The following is a 21,067-nucleotide window of genomic DNA, read 5'->3' as shown; positions in this document are numbered from 1 at the left end:
CTGAGGCCCACGCGGTGGCTACAGGCCCAGCACAGGCAGAGGGGCCGTCACCAGAAGGGGGAAGGGAGCTGCCTGGAGGTGTCACGCATTTGCTGGTTGCCCAGAGACACCCTCCGTGCTGCTTCTGAGTCTCCTTCGTGCAGCAAAGACAGATCGTGGACATTTGAGAGTGGCTTCTTAGCAAGTGCAGGCCCTCAGATGGGGGCTGAGAGATACCCCAGACTGAAGGAAAGGTCAGCTGAATTCCCTGGTAACCAAAGGAACACACCAGAAAGCGCTGGGGGCAAGAGGATTTTATTTTCATTGTCAATTATTTATCTGTTAAAGCTGTGCTGGAGGGGGCTTTACTGTCTGATTTTAATACCAGATGCATGATTTCACCTGTTCCCACTGTCCAAGCCTTCACCTTGTCGTGTTCCGTGGCATGAATTTTAAGCTCTGCTCTAATCCTGAGTTTGTCTCAGAGGTGGCGGTTCCTTCCCAGAGACATGTTCCTAACATTTTTGTTGCAGCCGATTAGAACCCGCCCCTTGGCCGCTTGGCACCTGCTCTCGGATCTGGCTGCTGTGGTTCAGCCTTGGTTTCAAGGGTTTGCATCACCAAGAACGTGGCCAGAGGGCATGGCCTCGTGGCTGGGGAGGGGGTGACTGGGGAGGGGTCACGGGAGGCTCTCCCGGAGCCGCACTGGTGGCTCTAGCTGCTGACACGGAGAACCCTCGGCCTTGTTGGTTGGGGTGAGAAATCTACTTGTTTCCCTAAATGGTTTGGCTCCAAATCCCCCAACCACACATCCTTCCCTCCTCAAACTGGCCCAGGGACTCAGGGTTTTCATCTTAACTGCTGCTTCGCGTCCTTCATGACAGTTCTGTTCCTCCACCCCGGGACCAGATGTGGCTGATGACCCCAAGTCCTTCCTTCGCAACAGGACCGTCGCCATCTCTACCCTGTTGAGTCCCACGAGCGGACAACTTGGCTCTTAGCTGTCTCAATCCCGCCTCGTCCTGGGGCGGGGGGGGGTGTCCTGCCTGCCCGGGGGCTGTGCCCCACGCCCCGCTGTCCGCAGCACCCGCCAGGGCACCGCCCACTGCCCGCGTTCTCATCGATGCTTCACGTCCGTCGCTGCTGTGTCCCCTCTCCGTGTCACCCTTCTCTGTCCCATTGTTAAAGGCTTTCTATGATCTGTCGCTGTGTTTCCCTCTAGTCAGGAGTGGCAGGAAAGGACGCCGGCGAGTGTTCAGCCTGTCGGAGGCCGACAGTCACGGCGGCCACTGGGTTTAGTGCTTCGATCGGCAGCTGGCACGGCACCTCTGGCACGGTCACCGCAGGCAGGTCTCCTCCGTTAGCCTCCTCGGCCCACGACGACCCCTGCACGCTGCATTGCCACACCAGGGGCCCCGAAAGGCTCATCAGGCACCCCAGGACACCGGGCAAGGGCACAGGGAGACCGGGCTGCTCACCTGAGACATCTTCTCAGCTCCCTTCCCTTTCTGGCCCCATCCCATCTGAGGACTTAACCCCTCTGGCCCTTTAACCCTGTGTCAGCTCCTCCAAGCCAGACCCAGGCAGGCTGGAAATGCCGACCTTCTCTGTGAAACACCACACCAGGCTCGGCACGGGCCCTGAGCTAGAAGGGGTTCTCCAGTCCTATCCCCACAGGGCCCCCCAGTTTAGGCCACAAGGGTTGGGCAGTAGAATTTGCAAAAAACCACAAGGAAGTCAACTCATTGCTTTTTTTTTCTTTTCCTTTCCCCCTTTCTTCCCCCGACCTTGCTCAAAGCTAAGTGGTAGATTCCACCATGTTCCAGCCAGGAGCCAAGTCACCACACTTGTAAGCGTGCTGGTGGACGTGACTCTCCCCTTCTTATGCTGAGAGCTCCAAGTTGCAGCCCCAGGTGGTCTGTGGTCATGCTTCTCATAGGGTTTCCCACCCGAGCCCTCCCGCTGGGTGGCTGCACTTGCCAGGAGGGAGTGGCCTCTGCCTTCTCTTGTGTTTAAAAGCTGCTTCCTCTGAGCTTTGCCCTCAGACTCGCTGTGCTGCCCTTTTCTTCCCCAAGTCACTCGGTCCCACCTCCCCAGCCTGAGCACATCAAATCCTCATTTTTACTGGAAATTGTCACTCACTCGACAAGGGTCAACTCAGCCCCTGCCCCTGCGCCACAGATCAGCTTCCAAGAGTGCTGGCCAGGGACGACGGGGCCCCGCTGCCTTGAGGCAGCCCTACAGCATCCCTCACGGAAACCTGGACATCAGGCTTTCCCACTTCCGGCTCCCAGTCGTTTCCTGGGCCAGGCCCCAACCTGTGCCCTCAGAGCTTGGAAACACCAGCAGGCAAGCGAGGCCAGAGGGTCAGCGGTAACCACTGACCAGAAACTGTGTTCTCGCCGGGTACCTTTCCCCAGTGAAAACCTGGCAGAGTTCTCCTCCCCCGACTCCCCTTCGAATGCATAAATTTGTAGCTCCCAGTCAGGAAGCAGTTTTCCGTTTATTAAATAAGTAAATAAATAGGAGGTTACTTTTTCCTATCAAAAAAAAAAAAAAAAAACAGGAAGAAGCTATTTTTAAGGGGAAAAGGCTGACCCTTTTATTAAAGCTATTGGTTCTTCTCATAAAGAAGAAACCAGTTCTGTGTGTGTGGCACTGTTTGTTCGTTTGTTTGCTTTCTGATATATTTGATGGCACTTTTCCCACACCCTTGATCATTCTCATCATCAAAAACCCCGTCAGGGATCAGGGAAAGAGGTTTGCTGGCCCTCGTGAACATCTGTGTGCAAAAGGCAGAGCAAAGAGGGAGTCCTCCCAGAGAAAGCTGGGGAAAGCGTGAAGGAGATGCTCCGAAACGCTGTCCCCAGACGGCACAAAGGTGCAGAGGTGCCATTTGGAGAATTCATCATTTCTGAATGGCCTCGTCACCTGCTAAGCTGACACATGGGCCCTTATGTACATAAAAGTTCCTGGACACGCTCATCTGAAGTGAGGTGAGGCCGCCAGAGCCGGTGAGCCCAGTGCTCAGAGCCGCACGTCCAGATGGCATTGGGTCAGAACGTGAGCCCGGGCGTTGACACCAGCCCGTCGCCACAAGGCATCCTCACTGAGTGGAGCAAATGTGTCGAAATTCAGAGAAACCAGAATGTGTGTGAAGTGCTTACTCAGCATCTCTGGCCTCACATCACACCTCATTTTTTCCACTAACACTCACCGGTGTCCCACTGCCACCCTCCCTCAGCCAGGACAGACCCAAAGCCCCATGCAGTGGTTTTCTCTGGGCTTTAGTTCTCTTTAAAAAAGAAAGAAAGAAAAGAAAAGAAAGGCCTCGTGAAGAAGTGAAGTGGGACCTTTCAGAGCTCACCACGTGCGGGAGTCTGGCGGGAAGAAACGCAGCGGGTCCTTTGGGAGACTGGACCTGTCGCTTGGCTCCCTCTCCATGCTGGAGATCCTCTTCCTCTCCTTCACCCCATTCTGTATGCCCTTTGGTTTTATTTTGCTCTTGGTTTTGCCATTCTTTTGCTCTGTGTTCAGTTGGAGGTTCTGTTTTGTTTTGGCTTAAAAAAAAACAAAACCCAATTGGAATCCCATTAAACCAAAAAACCTGTCTGTCAGCATCCCAGGGCCCAGAGTGCTTTCAGACTTAACGGTCCACACAGTGTCGTCAGTGCCTTGTTGACCCCAAGATCTGTACAGAGGAGATTTGCTTTCCAAGTGAGATGCCCACAGACTTATCAGTGTTTCCAAATCACTGGCATGTGAAGTCTGGGAAGATATTTCCCACGGTGCCCCCCATTCACAGCTGGTGTCTCTGCCCAGGCCAGCTCATCTTTGGAAAGCAAACAGGCCATTTGCCTGTAATCTAATGAAGGATTTTGGAAAGCACCAAAAAAAGAAATTGCTGCTCCGAAAATAACTGCAAGAGGTCGAGCCTTCCTCCTGACGCGGTTTCTCTGCGTGGCCCCTGTGGGGACCCCCAGGATAGGACCCGCCTGGGCAATCGCAGCCCCTTTCTGAGTACTAACTCAGCACTTCGAGGAGGAGCAGGGAACAAAACCACAGTCGGAGGTTTTGTTTTGGTTTTGCAAAGCCAAAAAGTTCTACGGAATTCCTTTTTCTTTTTTTATTATTGCAGTGAGTTCCCTCTTGGGTAAATGTTACCAAATATAGACTCTGGGAATGGCCTGAGGTGATCAACACACCCAAGCCGTGCTCTCCCCAAACACGTACTCATCAGATATGTGGTTCATACACAGAGCCTGCCTGGGCCATTTCCCAGTACCCAGGAACCGGGCTTCCAGAATCCACTCACTGATTTTGCACAAGCCCCTGATGTTGCCTTTGCATCACAGGTCAGGGTGACCCTGGGCCCTGACAGATTTACCCCAGGCCTAGGTAGGACTGAATTTACCAGCTTCTGTGTCCCCAGAGGGAGGAAGTGGAAACAAGCTGCTCCCCCAGTGCCATCACCTCCCACCCAGACCTCCCTGGGCCTTTGTTCAGGACGCGAGCAGAGGGTGCTGGTGAGGGCAGAGTATCTCGGGGCTGAGCATACTTTTGTTTTTTCTCCCCCTGCCCAGATGACCCCACAACTACGGAGCAGCCTCAGCCTAACTTCCCTGACCAGCTGGTGATTGTCAATGAAACCGAATCAGATGCCAGGCCCAGCAAGAGCCTGGTAAGGAGCGCGGACACAGAGACAGTCAACCTGTCCCCCAGCCTCATCCCCGCCCAGCAGCCCACCATCTCCCTGCTCTGTGAGGACACTGCCGACACACTGAGCGTGGAGTCGCTGACCCTCGTCCCACCTGTGGACCCCCACAGCCTCCGCACCCTCGCCAGCATCCCCCCGCCGCCCACGCCAGCCGCAGTGGGCACGGGGACCCCGGGCGAGGGGGCTGAGCACCCGGAGCCAGCGGGCCCCACTGAGCAGTGAGTCGGCCTCCCTTGGTGTGTGTGGCCCCGCTGGTAGGGACCCAGTGCCGCTGACTCAAAAGACACCTTGGGGGCATCCACGGTTCTCTGCAGCCCCCAGGAACCATTTCAAACCATCCTTGTGCTCCTGTGCTCTGTTTGAATTGCTCTTTTCCTTCAGACCTCTTTGAGAGCAGGCTGGACCAGCGGAGACACCCCAGTAAACCCAGACGACTGAGGTGGCCGCCTCAGGGAGAGGTTGGGCTCCTGATCTCAGAGTCCACAGCCCCAGGGTGGCAGGACCCACTGGCAACACTTCATCAGCCAGCCCCTCCTCAGTCTCGAAGGTTCTCTGCCACCGTCTCCAATGTGCACAGAAGAAGCGGACATGGTCACTTTGTGTAGAAATTTGTAGAAAAGCAAATTTCGATAAACATTTCCTTTGGATATTTATTCCTGCTTTTGGCAGCAGATGAGTAGCGTCTATTTAAAAACAAACGTTAAAAACAACAAAAAATCCTCCACCCTAAGGTTGGATGTCATGTTAAAAGTGTAATATTACGTGAAGATTTCATTTTCATTTTCCCTTGAACTTCCCATGGTCTGGATTTCAAGTTCTCAGTCTGGCTTTCTCCATTGTCTTAAGGGATTCTTATTTCTTTATTACTCACTAATTCTGCAAGCCTGTGGAATGATAAAAGTCCCTTCCTGGAAAGTTTAGAGTATTTTTTAAACAAAAATAAGGGAGAGACACATATTCTCAGGTACACACAGAGCTGAGAGGGCCGAAAGTTTCTCTGCCGTGGCAGCCCTGGGGGCTTGCGATACCCGGAAGGTCTTTCCATGAAAGGGAACAGTGCGGTCAGCTCCCTGCTCAGGACCATTCCTCATCTCTCTGGACTAAAACCAAACAGGATGGTTTTCCAGCATCACCCTCAGTTGTTACCATCTCTCTATCTGTCAGAGAAAGGACCATTTGGGACTTCAAAGACTCTGGCCCCAGTGGCCACAATGGAAAGAAAAGGCCATGGAAACCGTCCTCTGTGTCCATCACCTGCCACCCAACTGAGGGGGTGCCCACGTGCAGGGAGACCCCGGGAGCCAGCCCCTAACCAGTGGCAAGGGCGTGATATCTGAGCTCACAGAGTTCACAGGGATTGTCCTGGGAGCTCGGGGTTTGTCCCTCTTCCTCTCAGCTGCTACTGTAAAGATGCAAGCTCATTTTTGAAATGAAAACCCGCACTTCCTTTTCCATTGGGTCTGGATGTGTGCCGGCCAGGCCTCCACCGTATCCGACAAAGCACCCAAGATGTTCTTTCTACTCGGCCAGGCACAGCCAAGCGACCGTCACTTCTCTCTGGTCAGTAGTCAGACCTTCCAAAACTCACCTCCACGTGTCCCTCAGGAGTGTCAGCACCCACAGTGTCAGTGTCAACCCGGCCCAGTTATCAGGTGGCCTCAGGAGGTACTCCGCATGCTCACCTGTTAGAGGATCTCGGTCCCCATCACCTCCTCCCATCCAGCTGCCAGGCAGGGCCTGCCCAGGCCAAGTTTCAACCTCCTGAAGGAGACACACTGGTCCCCCGAGGAGGGGGAGTGGCGCCTGCCTGGATGGGTCTCTCCAGTTTTCAGAAGCCCTCCCAGTAGGTGGGCCCAGCCAGCTTCAACAGGAAAAAGACCCAGCTCAGAAAGGAGGCCTTTTAGGCAGAAATTCCAGGGGCCTCATCAAGGAGGGACTATCAGCAGAGCCCCCACCCCACCCCAGGAAGGAAAGGCAGCGGGGACGGAAGAAGGGGAAAGCCGGTCCGTGGGGAGAAAGGGCATGTTGCCGGGGGCCAGGCTCCACTCCCCCAGCAGCCACTGATCTCCTGCTAGGATACTGGAGCAGGCGAGCCCCAGAGCCACTCCTGGTTTTGAAACGACTCTGGAGCAACAGAAATGAGAGAAGGCCAGTGACTTCCCAACCAGTGGCGCTGTAAGGAACAAATCCATGCAGGTGGACTTTCCCCCGAGACCACTAGCCTATCATCCAAAATCCAGTGACTCCAGGTGGATTTGTGACCGCTGAGCTCTACAGTAGAAAGGTCTTGGGCCAGGGGGACAGCATGCCTGAAGGACCTGTGGCAGCATCGCCCAGGCCTGAAGAGCTGAACGCGCCCCAGCCTCCATGGCTGTTGAATGAAAGGTGTCAGTTGGGCCAAGCTTCTGCCCCATGCCTGGCCCAAGGGTAGGCTTCTCCCCAGGTGGGCCTGCAGGATTGGTCCTGGGGCAGCCCACAGCCAGCTGGCTGCCAGGTCTTGGTGGCAGTGAGCAAAGCTGTGTCTTCAAGAGCACCCTGAAAACCTGACAGTAGGGGCACCCCAAGACAAGCCAGTCCACGCAGCGTGCACTGGGTCTCTGGGGCTGGGCAGAGAGGTGGAGTCAGGAATCCTCGGCGACCTCAGGGCAGGGGCCACGGCATGTGACATGCAGGTACCAGACCTGGCCTGCCACCTCCACATTCTCTACAGAGAGAGGGGGTGGACCAGTTGGGTTTGCCAAGTCAGCAGTAGAGCTGGCCCCATGAACTCCCAATCTTCGGCTTTGAAGTTGCTGGGGAGAGGCATCTGTCCTTCTGGCCGAGGCCAGGAGCACCCAGGAAGGAGCAGGAGGACCAGCCCCAAAGCCAGGGTAAGAAAGCCAGGTGGATGCCCCCACCCCCGGGGGGGTCCTCCTGCCACCAGCAGGCCCTCTGTGCTGCCCTTCCCCCCCACCAAGCCTGCCCGCTTGCTGCTCTCTGCGGAAGGCAGCTCCCACCTAAACACCCGCATCCAGGTGACCCGAGGGTGAGCGAAGAAACGCACCTCTTTACAGACATGCACTAGATTTCTCTAAGGTTTCAAGATGCACTGTTAAAAAAGACATGGGGTGAACTGATGCTCATCTTTTCTAGACGCAATAAATAAGAAGTATTTAATGTAGTCATGATGGCATTGGGCATAAACTGTAAGAGTTCCTTTATGTTCCACTGAGCTGAAAATATGTAAATAATTTTTGTCCCAAGGAGGAGCAGGGGTTGGGAAAGCTCATGCTACTGGGCTGTGGGGACCGTTCCTGGGAAGTACCTGCCCTCGCCAGCATGACTCATGCTTCGTGGGTACTGAACACGACGGTGGAAATGAAAACTGGAACTTCCTTGTAAATTGAACTTGGCAATAAAGTAGAGAACGTTACCAGAACATGGCTGCTGCTCCCTGGTTCTGTGGCGGGAAGGCCACAGCCCAGCAAAGGGGAAGGTTCTCTGCTGCCTGACCCCTCGACCTGCCACAGCTGCTCGGGGGTGTGGCAGCCACTCCCCTCCCTACCCCCACCCTGGCCAAGTATTCCCCAGTTCCTGAAAGGCATGTTGGGTAGCTGGGAAAACCTCAGGTGCTCCCTTCAGAAAGGGCCCCAACCCCAGGCAGGTGCAGTGAGCCTGGTGTGTGTTCTGCATTTCTCAGCTCTCCAGCTCCACCCAAGCCTCCAGTTCCACATCTAGGAAACAGGCTGGTCACAGCCCTACCTCAGAAGACAAGCGCAGGGCCCGGCTCACCAGGGCGCAGGGAGCCTGTGTGATGCTGCTGCACCTGGGGCAGCGAGACGGGCTCCCCACCAAGGGTAGAGGTGGGAGAAGCCGCACTGGGCCAGGTGCCATTCCAGAGCACACCAACGTGCACTGGCGTGAGCTCCAGAAATCCCTGGAAATGGGCGTACGGGGTCTTCCAAGAAACTTCTGATGCACCAGCTCAAACAGCCCAGAATCAGCTGGACCTTCTGGGCCTCCAGGTAAAACCCATGTTGACTACAAAACATAAACAGGGTACCCCACTTATGGGCGGAGGCAGTGCCGACAGAGAGTGGGGGCCGCTGCTGAGGGTGGGGCCTCCCTGGGTGGCCGGCCTCGCACTGGCCACCGGTAGGGCTCCCTTTCCCATCAGGCCCGGGTTCCTCGCTGGCCAGTTCCTCCCAAGTCTGCCCACAGGGCCCGAGGCGGCGAAGGCGCTGGGGCCCTCGGGCTGAGGTTGGACCCTGCTCTGCACCGGAGCCTGCTGGGTGCATGTGGACACACGTGTCATGATGACTTCAGTCTAGACAAAGAAACTTGCTGGAAGGATATCCCGCGAGAAAGTGGAAGACAGGCCTCAGGGCGGGCAGAACCAGGGGCAGCAGCTGCTGCGGCCCTGCTTCCTCCCCACCCCAGGGCTCCTTCCACAGGGTCTCAAAGCCTCGCTGGGCCAGGCCGCGGGTGGGAGACAGGCACCAGGAGCGAGGAACTGGGGGGCAGGCGCCTGCCTGCAAGGCTCCTCAAGACTTATGCACAAATGAGCCAATTGAGGCCCAGTGGGGCTCTGCGACCTTCCCAAGGGTCCTGGAGGGCAGCCCAGGCCTGCAGTCATCAGACACGAATGGGTGGTGTTGGAATCATCTGGAACACTTGTCCACAGTCCAGAACCATGCGCCGCCCCGACCTGGTCAGTGAGAGCCCGAGATGGTGTCCGGTGGAAAGCCCTTGCGCAGAGCACCACGGAGAGTGCTCCATGGATGCTGGCTTTTTCCCTCCTCTGCCTCCCAGCTCTTAGGGAGATGCCCACTTCTCTGCAAGGGGTGGAGTCTGGAGCCAGGGGCCAGGTCACCGCCCTCTTCTCCGGTTTCCTGTCTGCAAAGCAAGGACAGGAGCAGGCTGCCTCTCGGTTTGTTAGGATGGAGGGAGTTGCAGGGTCGGCAGCCTCACCCAAAGCTGGCAGTGTCCCAGTGCTTCCCCAGGGGTCTGCCCTGGGGGGTCTGCCCTGCAGGCCTGGCCAAGCCTCCTCTGACCGTACCTGGAAGGTGGAAGGGCAGGTGAGGGCGGCAGGCCGCGTCCTGCCAGGAGTGACACTGTATCCCACCCGGAGAGGACCACTTCCCAGCCAGCCGCCTGCTGGAAACCCCCTTCCGGCCTCCTCATGGCCCTTCGGGGTGGTGGGAAAAAACCCTCAACATCTAAAGTGCTTTTCTCCAAAGGAAGAGAGGCTTGAATCACCAAGCCAGGAACACACGGGGCTTCCTGGAAACTCACTAGTGTGCAGATGGGCTGGTATGAGGCCTCCCCGACCCTCGACAGGTGGCAGGGGTTCACCACACTCCCACCCCCAGAACCTCCACTCCACGCCCCTTTGCCCAGCCTGCCCTGGCCCTGCCTGGCCTCCTCCGGGGCCACACGCCACCCAGCTCAGCCTGGATTCCCTCCAGAACAACAGCACGTGCCCAGCTGAACACGCTGTGCTTCACACAGACCTGAACTGTCGGTGCCTTGACTCGACTAACCTTACAAATTTATTTATAAGGGAGACTTGACCGCTGGAAACAGCAAACCACTACCACTTTGCTGCATTTATTTCGCAGGGCTGCCGTGTCAAATTACCACCGACTGGGTGACTTAAAACAACAGGAGTTTATCCTCTCACAGTTCCGGAGGCCAGAGGTCCAAGATCAAGGGGTCAGGTGGGTTGGTTCCCGCTGGAGGCTCTGCGGGGACGTCCCTGCCCTGCCTCTCTCCTGGCCCCCGGTGCAGCCGGCCATCCTCGGCCTCCCTCTGCTCATAGGAGCATCACTCCAGTCTGCATCTGTCTTCACACGGCCTTCTTCCCTCTGTGCCTCTGTGTCAAATCTCCTTTCTCTTTTAAGGACACCAGTCCCTGGATTTGGGACCCACTCTGATCCAAGATGATCTCATCCTGAAACCCTCAACTTCATTACATCTGCAAAGACCCTATTTCCCAATCAGGTCACATTCCCAGGTACTAAGAGTTAGGGTGTGGACATATCTTTTGAGAGAGGGGTCACCATTCAACCCAGTCTACTTGCCAGAAGTGAAAAATACCAGAAAAGTAAATACAACAAAAGCAAATCCTTGTAATTAAATTTTAACCACGTCCCATTACCTGCCATGGGCTCTGGGGCCAAGGCCCACCTTCCCTCTGTTCAAAAGGGAGACAAGCTGGTGTTAGAGACCTGTTAGCAAGCAAACAAGACTTTCTCTTTGATGGAATCAGAAGGGCTGACCAAAGAGAAGCAGACAGTTCATTCTGGGACTCAGTTATTTACGTCTGTATCTCTGCATCCCTTAAAAGCATCTCAGGACCGCCAGATTGGAGGTGCTGCTCTGGTGCACACAGATCACCACTCACGGGGTGGTGCCAGCTGTGGGGTGGTTTTTTGTTTGTTTGTTTGTTTTCAGTCTTCCTTCTCCAGTAGACTCACCAGCAGGCAAGGATTGTGTCTTATTTGACTCAGTCTCCCCAAGGCTGAGTCTAGGGCCTGGCATGCTTTGGGTTGGGCGCTCCGTGAATGTGTTGGGTGGATAGAAGAATGGGTGGGTGGAGGATGGATGGTCATTCTTGACCACAGTCCCAAGTCCCCGAAGCCAGAATTCCATCCGCGTGTCTGTGCCCATGACCCTGACCTTCAGCTCCACCCTGTATGTCTTCACTCTGGTGTCTTTCAGGACTTCCCAAGGTCAGCCAGAGACCTTTGAAAGCATCTGCCAGGGTCGAGGTGACAAAGACAGGAGAATTTGAGGGCCACCATCAAAAATTCTGTGTCCCCCAACCCTCCCCAGGTATCTGAGCTGAGACAGCTACTACCCATATCTCCACATCCACTGAAACCCTATACAGGACCAAGTAGGCTTCTGAGCCGGCAGACCAGGTTCAAGTCCCTGCATTGTTACTCCCCAGCCAGGTGGCCTTGAGCACGTGGTTAAACCGGGGCCCTCCCTGGTGGGACCTTGGTCATGTAGATGAAGTGGGGACAGGTCAGCTGAGCACTCGGCGCCCAGCCTGGGGCAGCAGCCCTCCCTGGCAGCCCAGCTGGAATCAGGAAGGGGCATCAGAAAGTAAATAACACTCAGGCCCCTCTCAGATACCTAGAGCCAGCGTCGCTGGGCTGGGGCTGAGCCATGGAAATTCTGTGAGGCCCCTGGGTGGTGGTGATTCTGGAGGGCAGCCCAGGTGAGAATCAGCCCTGGCCATTCCCCCGCCCCTTGCCGCAGCCATGCCCTGGAAGACCCGGGCTCTGGGCCAGGACAGGCCCTCTGCACCTGCCCCTCTTCCCCTGGCACCACCCCGACCTCTGGGCCCCCAGCTGCAGCTTGCTTGTCGCCATCCAGAGGCTGTTCTAAAGTCGGTCCCCTGCCTTCTTCTGTCAGCACCCACTTGTGTCCTTCCTGTTTCTGTTTGTTCGATGCAGCCAAAGTCTCATTTTGGGAGCCCAGAGAGCAGAGATGAGGACGTGCTGCGGCTGGTGTATTGGGGGAGGATCCCAGAAAGCAGGGTAGGACCAGGGAGACTTAGATGGAAAGGGAGAGGAAGCCTGGGGCGGGGCCTCACCTGTCTGCCCGCCACCCTGTCCCCTGATTGCTGAATGAGCTAATCCCTGTGTAGCTGGTCTAGCCCTGCAAGTAAACCGAGGTCCCCCTCTGGGAGTCTCCCCACTGCTGCCCCTCTGTCCCCTCCCCAAGAAGGCAGCTAAAATATCCAAGCTGCTGCCCTTGGGGGACCCAGGGCCTCCCCTTTCTGTCATCCTGCCTCTCTCCAGGCTGGCATTAACCAAAGTCACTGACAGCGAAAAAAAATAAAGAACACAGGCCACAGGAATGTTCTCTGACCAGGGTGCTGTGCAGAGGGGCCATTTTCAGCCTGAGGCGGACGCCCAGCTTCCCGGCCAGGGAACCGGCAGAGGGCCTCATGTGCCTCTACCTTCCTGCTTCTAGAACGTTCGAGAGGAGCCATGAACCCGCTGCAGCCTGTTCTGGAACAGAGTGGGTGTCAGAGGAGGTGGCTCTTCCTGCAGCTTTTATTTTATTATTGTTATTATTATATTATTATTATTAATTGAGGCAAATTCCCATCACATAAAATTAACCATCCTAATGTGAACTGAGTAGATTTGTTCACAGTGTCGTGCAACGACCACCTCTGTTTAGTTCCAGAATGTTTTGACCCCCCACAAAAGGAAAGGAAATCCCAGACCCCCCGAAGCATCGCTCCCCGTTTCCCCTCCGCCACCTATCTCTCTGTGTCTGTGGCTCCGTCCGTTGATCCTGGAGGTGGAGTCCTGCCATATGTGACCTCCTGTAACTGGCTCATCTTGCTCAGCACGACGTTGGCCAGGTTTGTCCTGTGGCAGGCACATCCGCATCTCACTTGTGAGGCTGGCTAATTCTCCGCCACGTGGACGGACCGCGCTTCGTCTGCCAGCTCAGCCGCTGGCGGATACCAGGTCGTGTGCTGCCGTGACTGTGAGCGGGGGTGGGTTCTCCTCCAGCTTTTGAAGTCCAGTTTGATTGAGCAAGCACTCGACCGAGAGCCACCCAAGTGCACTCCTGGGCTTCGTGCTGGGGACACGGAGGTGACCTGGCACAGTTGCTGCACTCGGGGAGACTGGGTCCACCGCAAGCAGATGGGCAGGCAGATGTTATGTCCCAGCTCTCCCACTTCTCCGGCCTCAGTTTCCTCACCTGGAAAATGGGTCTTTTGAGAGTAGGTCAGCCCCCTTGTGTCCCCAGTTCCCTCTCCCCACGCACTCCACAGGTGAGGGTAGGAACCACCTCCTTGGTTTGTTCAATCTGCATATCTGTGCCAAGACCCCCATTCTACTGTGGCTTCTGTGCCGAGCTGGGCTCAGCATAGATAGATGATGATGGTAAGATGGATAGAAAAGCAGGAGGGCGTCCTGACATGAGCCTGTGCCCAGGGGACCTGCCTTAGCGGCTACTCTAGGCCACCGAGGCTGCTCTAGGAACTTCAGCCTTGGTGCTGAGACCAGTAGATGCAGTGGAGGATTTAAAGCCCAGACGTGATGTGATCGGACATGTGTTGCAAGAGATCGCTGGGCCTGCAGAGAAGGATGGTCAGGAGTGGCCCATTGCAGTGGGGAGGGGTCACTGGGGAAGTGGGTGGCCTGTGACATATTTAGGGTGTAAGACCTACAGGTCTGTTGGACTGGCCACAAGGGAGAGAGCTCAGTGTCCCCCTGAACAGCCATCCCCTCCTCTCTCCACTCCTTTCTTCTTTGATGTATTTGAGGTTTCTCTTCTACTCTGTTGCTTCCACTGATAGCCAAATGGTTGCATAGGTCCCAGTGACAGTTTGGCAAAGTATAGAAAAATAGTATTTTCCACATTCCCGCCATGAAGGGACAACCCCTGTCAGCACACTGGCAGATTTCCTTCCAGTCTTTTTTCTACACATCTTAGCAACTGAAATAATACAGTGGGTGTGATTTCATGTCCTGCTTTTGACACTCAGCCCCTGGTCTCGGCTTTGTCTGTGTTCCTGGAATCTCCGTTTCCAAAGAGTGAAAAGTGCCACGGTGAGGGTGAGTCCCTCAGGTTCCCCGTTGCCCAGGAGGTGGACCTTAAAGTTACTTCCACTTTCATTATTTTAAATGACCCTGCAGTGAACACCTCGATACACAAATCTTTGTCCAAAAGAGGTTTGGAGCCTAGGTCGTAGAATCATAAATCACTTTAAGGCTTCAGGCTGGTTTTCTGAAAAGGTGGGACCATCGAGCCTCCCACCAGCAATATGCCGTTTCACTACCACATCCTCAGCCTGAGTGTTGCCAGTTTTTAAACCCTCCCCACTTTTACAGCCCAGGTCAGAGCTCACCTCCTCTGCAAAGCCTCTTGGGATGTCCCCTCTGCATCCTCTACCTTCCTGTGCCAGTCGCTCCCCTCCCTCTACTTGCTCCAAGTCCATCCCATGGACTTTGACTCTGGTCTGGTGCTCCCAGGCATCAGGCGCACGAGCGCTCCATCCCTACCCAGCTTCCCGGCCGCAATCAGCCAGCACATTTTGAGCCTCTATAAGATGCCAGGAAACTTCCCCAACAACCTGTGAGATTGGCATTATGCACTTTTGCAGAGAAGCCCCTGAGACCCAGCCCAGAGAGGCCAAGTGACTTACCCAAAGTCACACAGCTGTGAAGTGATATGGCTGGGGCTAAAATAGCAACATCTCCCACTTAACAGACACTTCCTACAGGCCAAGCCCAGCTAAGCGATTTACATGCCTGGTGTCAGTTCATCCTCCCAACAACCCTCCTGTGCTGGTACAACGATTATCGCCATTTTACAGATAAGGAACCCAAGACCCAAGGTCGCCCAGCTCAGAAGTGGCAGAGCCTCGAGCCAGAGTCTGTGAGGCTCCCAGTCATGCCCTTGGCCTCCCAGAGAGCAAGGCCAGGGGCCCCCACCCAGCGCATGCCCAGCGGAGCAGGCCCCTCACCGGCTCCAGCGAATTCGCAGGAACTGCTGGGAACATGCCCTATCTCGAGGTATTCTGTCGAACCTGCTTATCTCCTGCACTTTATTGACTCAGCTTTCCTGCCAACCTGCCTGGGCAGGAACAACCCTTCTTGGACCACTGCTGCCAAATACCTGGGAAACTGCACCCTCTGCCTGGCCTTGGTGGTATCTGACCAAGAGAAGAGGTGATTCAAAGCCCCACCGCCCTCCAGCCCCTCCTTGGGCAGGGAGGAAAGATTCTGCCTCCCTCATCATTTGAACATTTATTCAACTAACACTGATTGAGCACCTTCCAGGTACCGGGCCCTGGGAGGCAGCAGTGAACAAGTCACACAAGATTCCATGACCCCTGGAGCAGACCTCAGGGAGGGGGAGGCAGGCAATAAAGCAAATAAAGACATAAATTCCCTGGTGACTAGAAAGTGCTGAGTGCAGGAGAAAATACAGTCAGAGCTGAGGAAGGGGGCTCCGGCCAGCCAGTGAGGAAAAGAAGGGGCTGCAACTTAAATAGGAGGGTCAGGAAAGGTTGTGCTGAGGAAAAACAGGTGAGCAAAGATTAAAGGAGGCGGGGGGGGGGGGACATCTGGGATAGGAGTATCCCAGGCAAGGGAATGGCCAGTGCAAAGGCCCTGGGGCACATTGGAGGAACTGTAAGTGCTGGTGTGGCTGGGAGGGGCTGGGGAGAGTGAGAGCTGAGATGAGTAGAGAGATGATAAGATAGACTGGGGGTCCTGGGAAGCCACTGGGGGAACTTCGACTTTTCTCTGAGGGGGATGGTGAGCCCTGGGAGGACTGTGAGGAGAGGAGGACCATGCCATGACCTGAGTTTTAACAAGGTCACCCAGACTGCTGCGTGGAGAATATTCGGGATCAGGGTAAGAGTGGAGGCGGTTCGGAAGCAGTTGCCAAAAATCCAGTTCACCCATCTGACAGGGCCCTGTAGCTTTGCCCCAAGGGCGCCAACATGCATGTATACACATGCATGCATATAAACATGCACACGTACACACATGCACTTGCATACACACATGCAGAGACCCTGGGGCCAGACAGACCCAGGCTCTACCCCTGGCTCCACAACCAAGTTTCCTTGTGACCAAAAGCAAGTGATTTCCCATCTATGAGCCTCAGTTTCCTCTCCTGGTAAATGGAAGTTCAGATACCTTCTTCCCAAAGCGCCCAGTGGGCAAACTTTGCAATTTGCCAAGAGGAAGGGTGGCGAGCGGCTGGCCCCCAGTGGCACCCGCACAATGACCTTTCTCCTTTAGGTGCCATGGGATGGTGGACCAGGTACCCTGGTCTCTGTCTCTAGGGAGTGGGAGCTTCTGGGCAGGATGGTCCTAGGCTGGGTAGGGGGCTGCAGGGACTACCTCTGCCCTCAGGGAGCACCCAGCCCCATAATCAGCCTACCATGAGGTCCAGCCAAGGGTCTAGGACCCTCCAGATTCACACATCCTCCTTGGATGCTTCTAAGCTGTAAGAAGGTAATGATGAGAAACGCGTGTGGGACACACGTTCTAAAGGTTGAGCCTACACTTCCCTGCCCTGAGTTATTCCACAAATGTGTATCGTCATTGTCATCATCTTTGTTTTCAGCGGCATCATCTTCATCCTCATCTTCCTCTTCATCACCATCATCACCTTCACCCTCAGCATCATCTTCATTATCATCTTTATCCTTGTCATCATCTTCTTCGTCCTAACCCTCATCCTCATCACCAGTATCTTCATCCTCTGCACCACCTCTGCATCAGGCCCTGTGCTAAACATATTGTGCTGATCCATCTCATTTAATCCTCTCAGTAACTTTGTGGGGCGGGTGCTAGCATCTCCCCATTTTCCAGATGAGGAAAAGGGCACAGACAGTTTATAAGACTTGCCCAAGGTCACAGATCTGGGAGACAGGGACTGATTCCCACCCTGACAGGCCTGCTCCGGGGCCCTGACCTTGACCCCAGCCCAGCGGGGAGGCCCATCATGGGCCCCAGTGGCGGGCTTCGCACTCAGGTCCTGCCCCTGCTGGGACCACTGTGCCTCGTCTGCATCTGCACAGAGGTGCACTCACATCCGTTCTGCCTCTCCCACAGTGGTTTCCTTTCCCCTGGGTCAGCGAGGGTCAGAGGGGACAACTGGGGGGGGGGGGCAGACTCGCTGCAGCAGTAAGTGCAGGATTCGAACCCGGGCCCTCTTCCCACACTGCATCTCCGTGGCGGAGCTGGTGAGAGGGAACAGCCTGTGAGTCTGGGGACAGTGCTATCATCCCCAGAATACGGCCCCCTCCACTCCAGCCTCTAGAGACCCTCTAAAATCACCCCACCTGCCTCAAAGTCCCCCAGTGGCTCTCGACATCCTCACTGGGTCCCCCAAGTGAGAGAGATGCCTTGAGGGGATCTCAAGTAACCTCAGATCACAGGAGAGAGAGATTCCCATTTGTCTATTCCCTTCCGGTCCATCAGGTGGAGGCAAAGAGAGAACCCCCATTGGGTGCTTGTCTGTCTTTAACAGCCATTTGAACACTTGCCAATTTCCTCTTTTTGCAAAAGAAAAAAGCCTCCTCCCCCACTCCTCCCTCCTCCAGTCTTCAGCAGGCAACCTCTGGAGCCAAAACGGTTTTATTTTCATCGCACTCACTTACAGTTACCTGCTACTCATGAGAAACCGGACTGGTGTTCCGCTGGTAGCAATAGTGTGAAATGTCCTTTTCAATTAAAATTAGCTTTTCAGAGGGTTGGGTTTAAAATAAATTTGTTAACCGTAATGACCTATCACCTCAAGCCTGTTCAAATGGCCATCATCAAAAAGACAAGAGAGAGCAAGTCTTGGCGAGGACATAGAGAAAAGGGAACCCTCGTGCACTGATGGTCGGAATGTGAACTGGTGCAACCACTGTGGACAGCAGTACAGAGGTTCCTCAAAAAACAGAAAATAGAACTACCATATGATCCAGCAATCCCAGTCCTGGTTATGTATCCAAAGGAAATGAAATCACTATGGCAAAGAGAGATCCGCACCTCCATTGTCCCTGCAGCATCATTCACAACAGTCAAGACACGGAAGCAACCTCAGTGTCTGTCAATGGACGAATGAATAAACAAGGTGTGTATATATACACAACAGAATGCTATTCAGCCATTAAAAAAAAGAAGGAAAGAAATCCTGCCACAACATGAGACAGCGTGGATGGACCTCGAGGGCATTCTGCTAAATAAAGTATGTCAGAGAAAGACAAACACTGGACTATTTCATTTATATGTGGAGTCTAAACAAATAAACTCATAGAAACAGAGATCAGATTTGTGGTTACCAGGTAAAGAAAGGGAGACGAGCTCTGGCTCAGCCCTGGAGGGTGGGGGTGGGGCTGCGAAAACCCAGAGACGATGGGGGATGAGGCTGGGGTCTCAGAGGAACAGCGTGGAAGTGGGCATGGCTTCAAGACACACACGAGTTGAGGGCCTGAGACGGGCCCTCCCTAGTGCCCTCAGCCTGTGAAGGGCCTGCAGAAAAGCCAGAAGTTCCTGTGTGCCTGGGTCCTGAGGATTCTGCAATCCAGCTGGAGGCTCGAGGGTCTGTGTGTCCACCTAAGACCAGGTGTCAGGGTGGCCTGGATACGCAGATAGCAAGCGGCCCAACGCAGTCAGGGTGAGGTCTCACTCGGCCACAATCCAGCTTCAGAGCCCAGGCTCCCACCTCCTGACTCAGCAGCTTGTCACCTTGGCAAAACCAGGACCATCAGTGCTCCGCCCGTGTGGCCCCAGCCCAGAGCGGCTCCGTAACAGAGCCCTTGGCGCAGCCTGGGGGTGGCCGCGATGGGCAGGGCCCGGCCCACTTCTTTGAAGGAAACCTCCAGGCAGCCTGTTCCTAGAAGGGGGGCCCTCACCCAGTCTTTACCTGCCAGCACCGATGCCCATGGCCAGGCGGGTCCTGCCCCGTCTGTGCCTCTGGAGGAGGGAGGGATGGAGTGGTCAGGGAGCCTCAGGCAGGGCTCCCGGGAGTGCACCCTCCTGTTGGTGCCCAGGAGATGGGAGTAGCAGGAGGCATCAACTCCAAGCCCCCTGCCCCCCCCCCCCGAATCTGGCCAGTTTCTTTCTGCCCCTCAGTTTCCTCATCTGATTCATGGACACAGTAATAACTTCCTTCCTGGGCTTGTGCCAATCAAATGAAGTCATGTGCAGGGCTGGCAGGGCTGTGTCAGGAAGCCCGGACTTCATAATGTGTCCGTGGGAAGCCCCAGTGGAGTTTTCAGGGGATAAAATAAAATAAATGGAATGAATTTTAAGATATATATTGATCAGCTCAGAGGAAAGAAAACCAGATCCCAGGGGCTGGCAATAAAGAGGGAATTCAAGGTTGAGTGAATGTGACCTAAGGTGGGCGATGGACTTCCTGCCCACCTGGGGCCAGAGGATGTGACCATGGAAAGGAGCATGGAGGTGGGCAGGGACAGAGAATCAGCAAGCAGCCCCCCCCCATGAAAGGGGGCTGTACTCTGCCCACCCCCCACCCTGGGATGCAGCTGCCCATGAGCTCACGGTGAACCTGAGAAACCACCAGAGAAATCCCGCCTCACAGACAGAGCCTCACCTGGGTGGTCCCTCCCCGCAGAGCGGTCTGCAGCTCTGCCACCCCCTGTTTGATGTCAGCACCACCACCAAACCCCCTCCTTGTCTACCGCGCTTCTCACCAACGCCTCGTGGGAGTGTGGGGTTCGCGTTGAGGAATTCAGGGAGGGCTGAGTTTCTTGCCTGTGTCCACAAGGTGAGGACAGAGGGAGCCTTGTGCAGCAGGGGGATGAGGGGACACTGAAGTCTCTGGAAGTCCTCCGAGAACTGGCGGCAGGCACAGGCCTCCCTCAGGGGGGCAGAGTGCAGGTTTGGGGATCTTGGGTAGCCTCAAGGGATAGTGGCCTTCAGGAGACAAACTTCCAAGAGCTGAGCGTGAAGATGCCTGCGATGGGTGCAGGGACCTAGGGGTCCCTCCCCTCACGCATCACAGTCTGGGGGCGAGACTGGGAGCTTCATCCAAGGGCCCTGGGGCTGGTACAGGAGCGCAGAGGAGGGGTCCCCTACCCAGCGAGGGAAACGTGGCTTAAGAAGGAATGGGACATTTTTTTTTTCTAGAAAATAAAACACAGTAATTTTACAATTTAGCTAGTGGCACCTGGTAATCATCAAGTTAACAATGGTTATCTTAAAAATTTATTACACTAGCTGTGCTATCATTTCTTGAGTTGGTGAGATACCTAGAGTCACAGACATTCCCCACGTAAGATGCATCGTATAAATCAGACTTGGTTTATCGCCAGCATTTATAAAACCAGACCTAGGTGAAGAACTAGATCTGGGGACACATGCATGGTCTTAATATAGCAAATGTTTAGTCTGCCCTGATTATTACAAAATCAGAACAGCGAGAATATTCGCAGGGGACATTTTTTTCTAGAGATGGTGGCAGGCCTGGATTCAAATCTTGACTCTGCAGAGTAATGCTGAGTTTTCTTGTGCCTTAGTTTTCCCCTCTGTACAATGGGGGTACTAATAGCCATCCTCCTGGGCCTGGGGGGGTGGGAGGAGATACTGCCCTTGGTGGGGCAGCTGCTGGGAGGCAGGCCCAGAGAAGGATGCCTGGGCTTATTACTAATGAATGACGATGAGTCACCCAAATGAGCCACCGTGATCGATCTGATGCAATGAATGGGCAAATGAGAGAAATGAATCAATGAATGAAACATTTGGTACCTGCCTGCAGAGAGGGGATCTGATCCCAGGGAGGGGGAGAGGCCAGCCTTGAGTCAGAACGAGGCCAGAGGTCAGGTGACGGCTCCCCACCTCGCAGGGCACGCACCCATGACACCCGTTAATCACTCCC

At 55.0% G+C, this 21,067-nt stretch overlaps 1 protein-coding gene and 1 non-coding gene across 7 annotated transcripts in view; one reads left to right on the top strand and one right to left on the bottom strand.

Annotated features, from left to right (window-relative positions):
• CLEC16A (C-type lectin domain containing 16A) overlaps positions 1-8,114 on the top strand; it is a 196,249-nt gene extending 188,135 nt beyond the window's left edge. For 5 of the 6 annotated variants that reach the window (XM_064478181.1, XM_064478180.1, XM_064478179.1 and 2 more), the window contains one exon: positions 4,563-8,114. In XM_064478181.1, the coding sequence (XP_064334251.1) occupies positions 4,563-4,918 (356 nt within the window). In that variant the 3' untranslated portion in view covers positions 4,919-8,114. Of the gene's footprint in view, positions 1-1,201; positions 1,326-4,562 lie in introns of all 6 variants that reach the window. The other variant, XM_064478183.1, reaches the window with a different exon arrangement.
• Positions 8,115-20,492: 12,378 nt separating this feature from the next.
• On the bottom strand, positions 20,493-20,624 carry LOC116147277 (small nucleolar RNA SNORA72). Its single transcript, XR_004130810.1, has one exon. It is a non-coding gene; the product is annotated as a small nucleolar RNA SNORA72 (small nucleolar RNA).
• Between the last annotated feature and the right edge of the window lie 443 nt (positions 20,625-21,067).

The sequence above is a fragment of the Camelus dromedarius genome, chromosome 24 (assembly GCF_036321535.1).
Source record: "Camelus dromedarius isolate mCamDro1 chromosome 24, mCamDro1.pat, whole genome shotgun sequence".
NCBI classification, from domain to species: domain Eukaryota; kingdom Metazoa; phylum Chordata; class Mammalia; order Artiodactyla; family Camelidae; genus Camelus; species Camelus dromedarius.
This window is presented reverse-complemented; position numbering and strand designations above follow the sequence as displayed.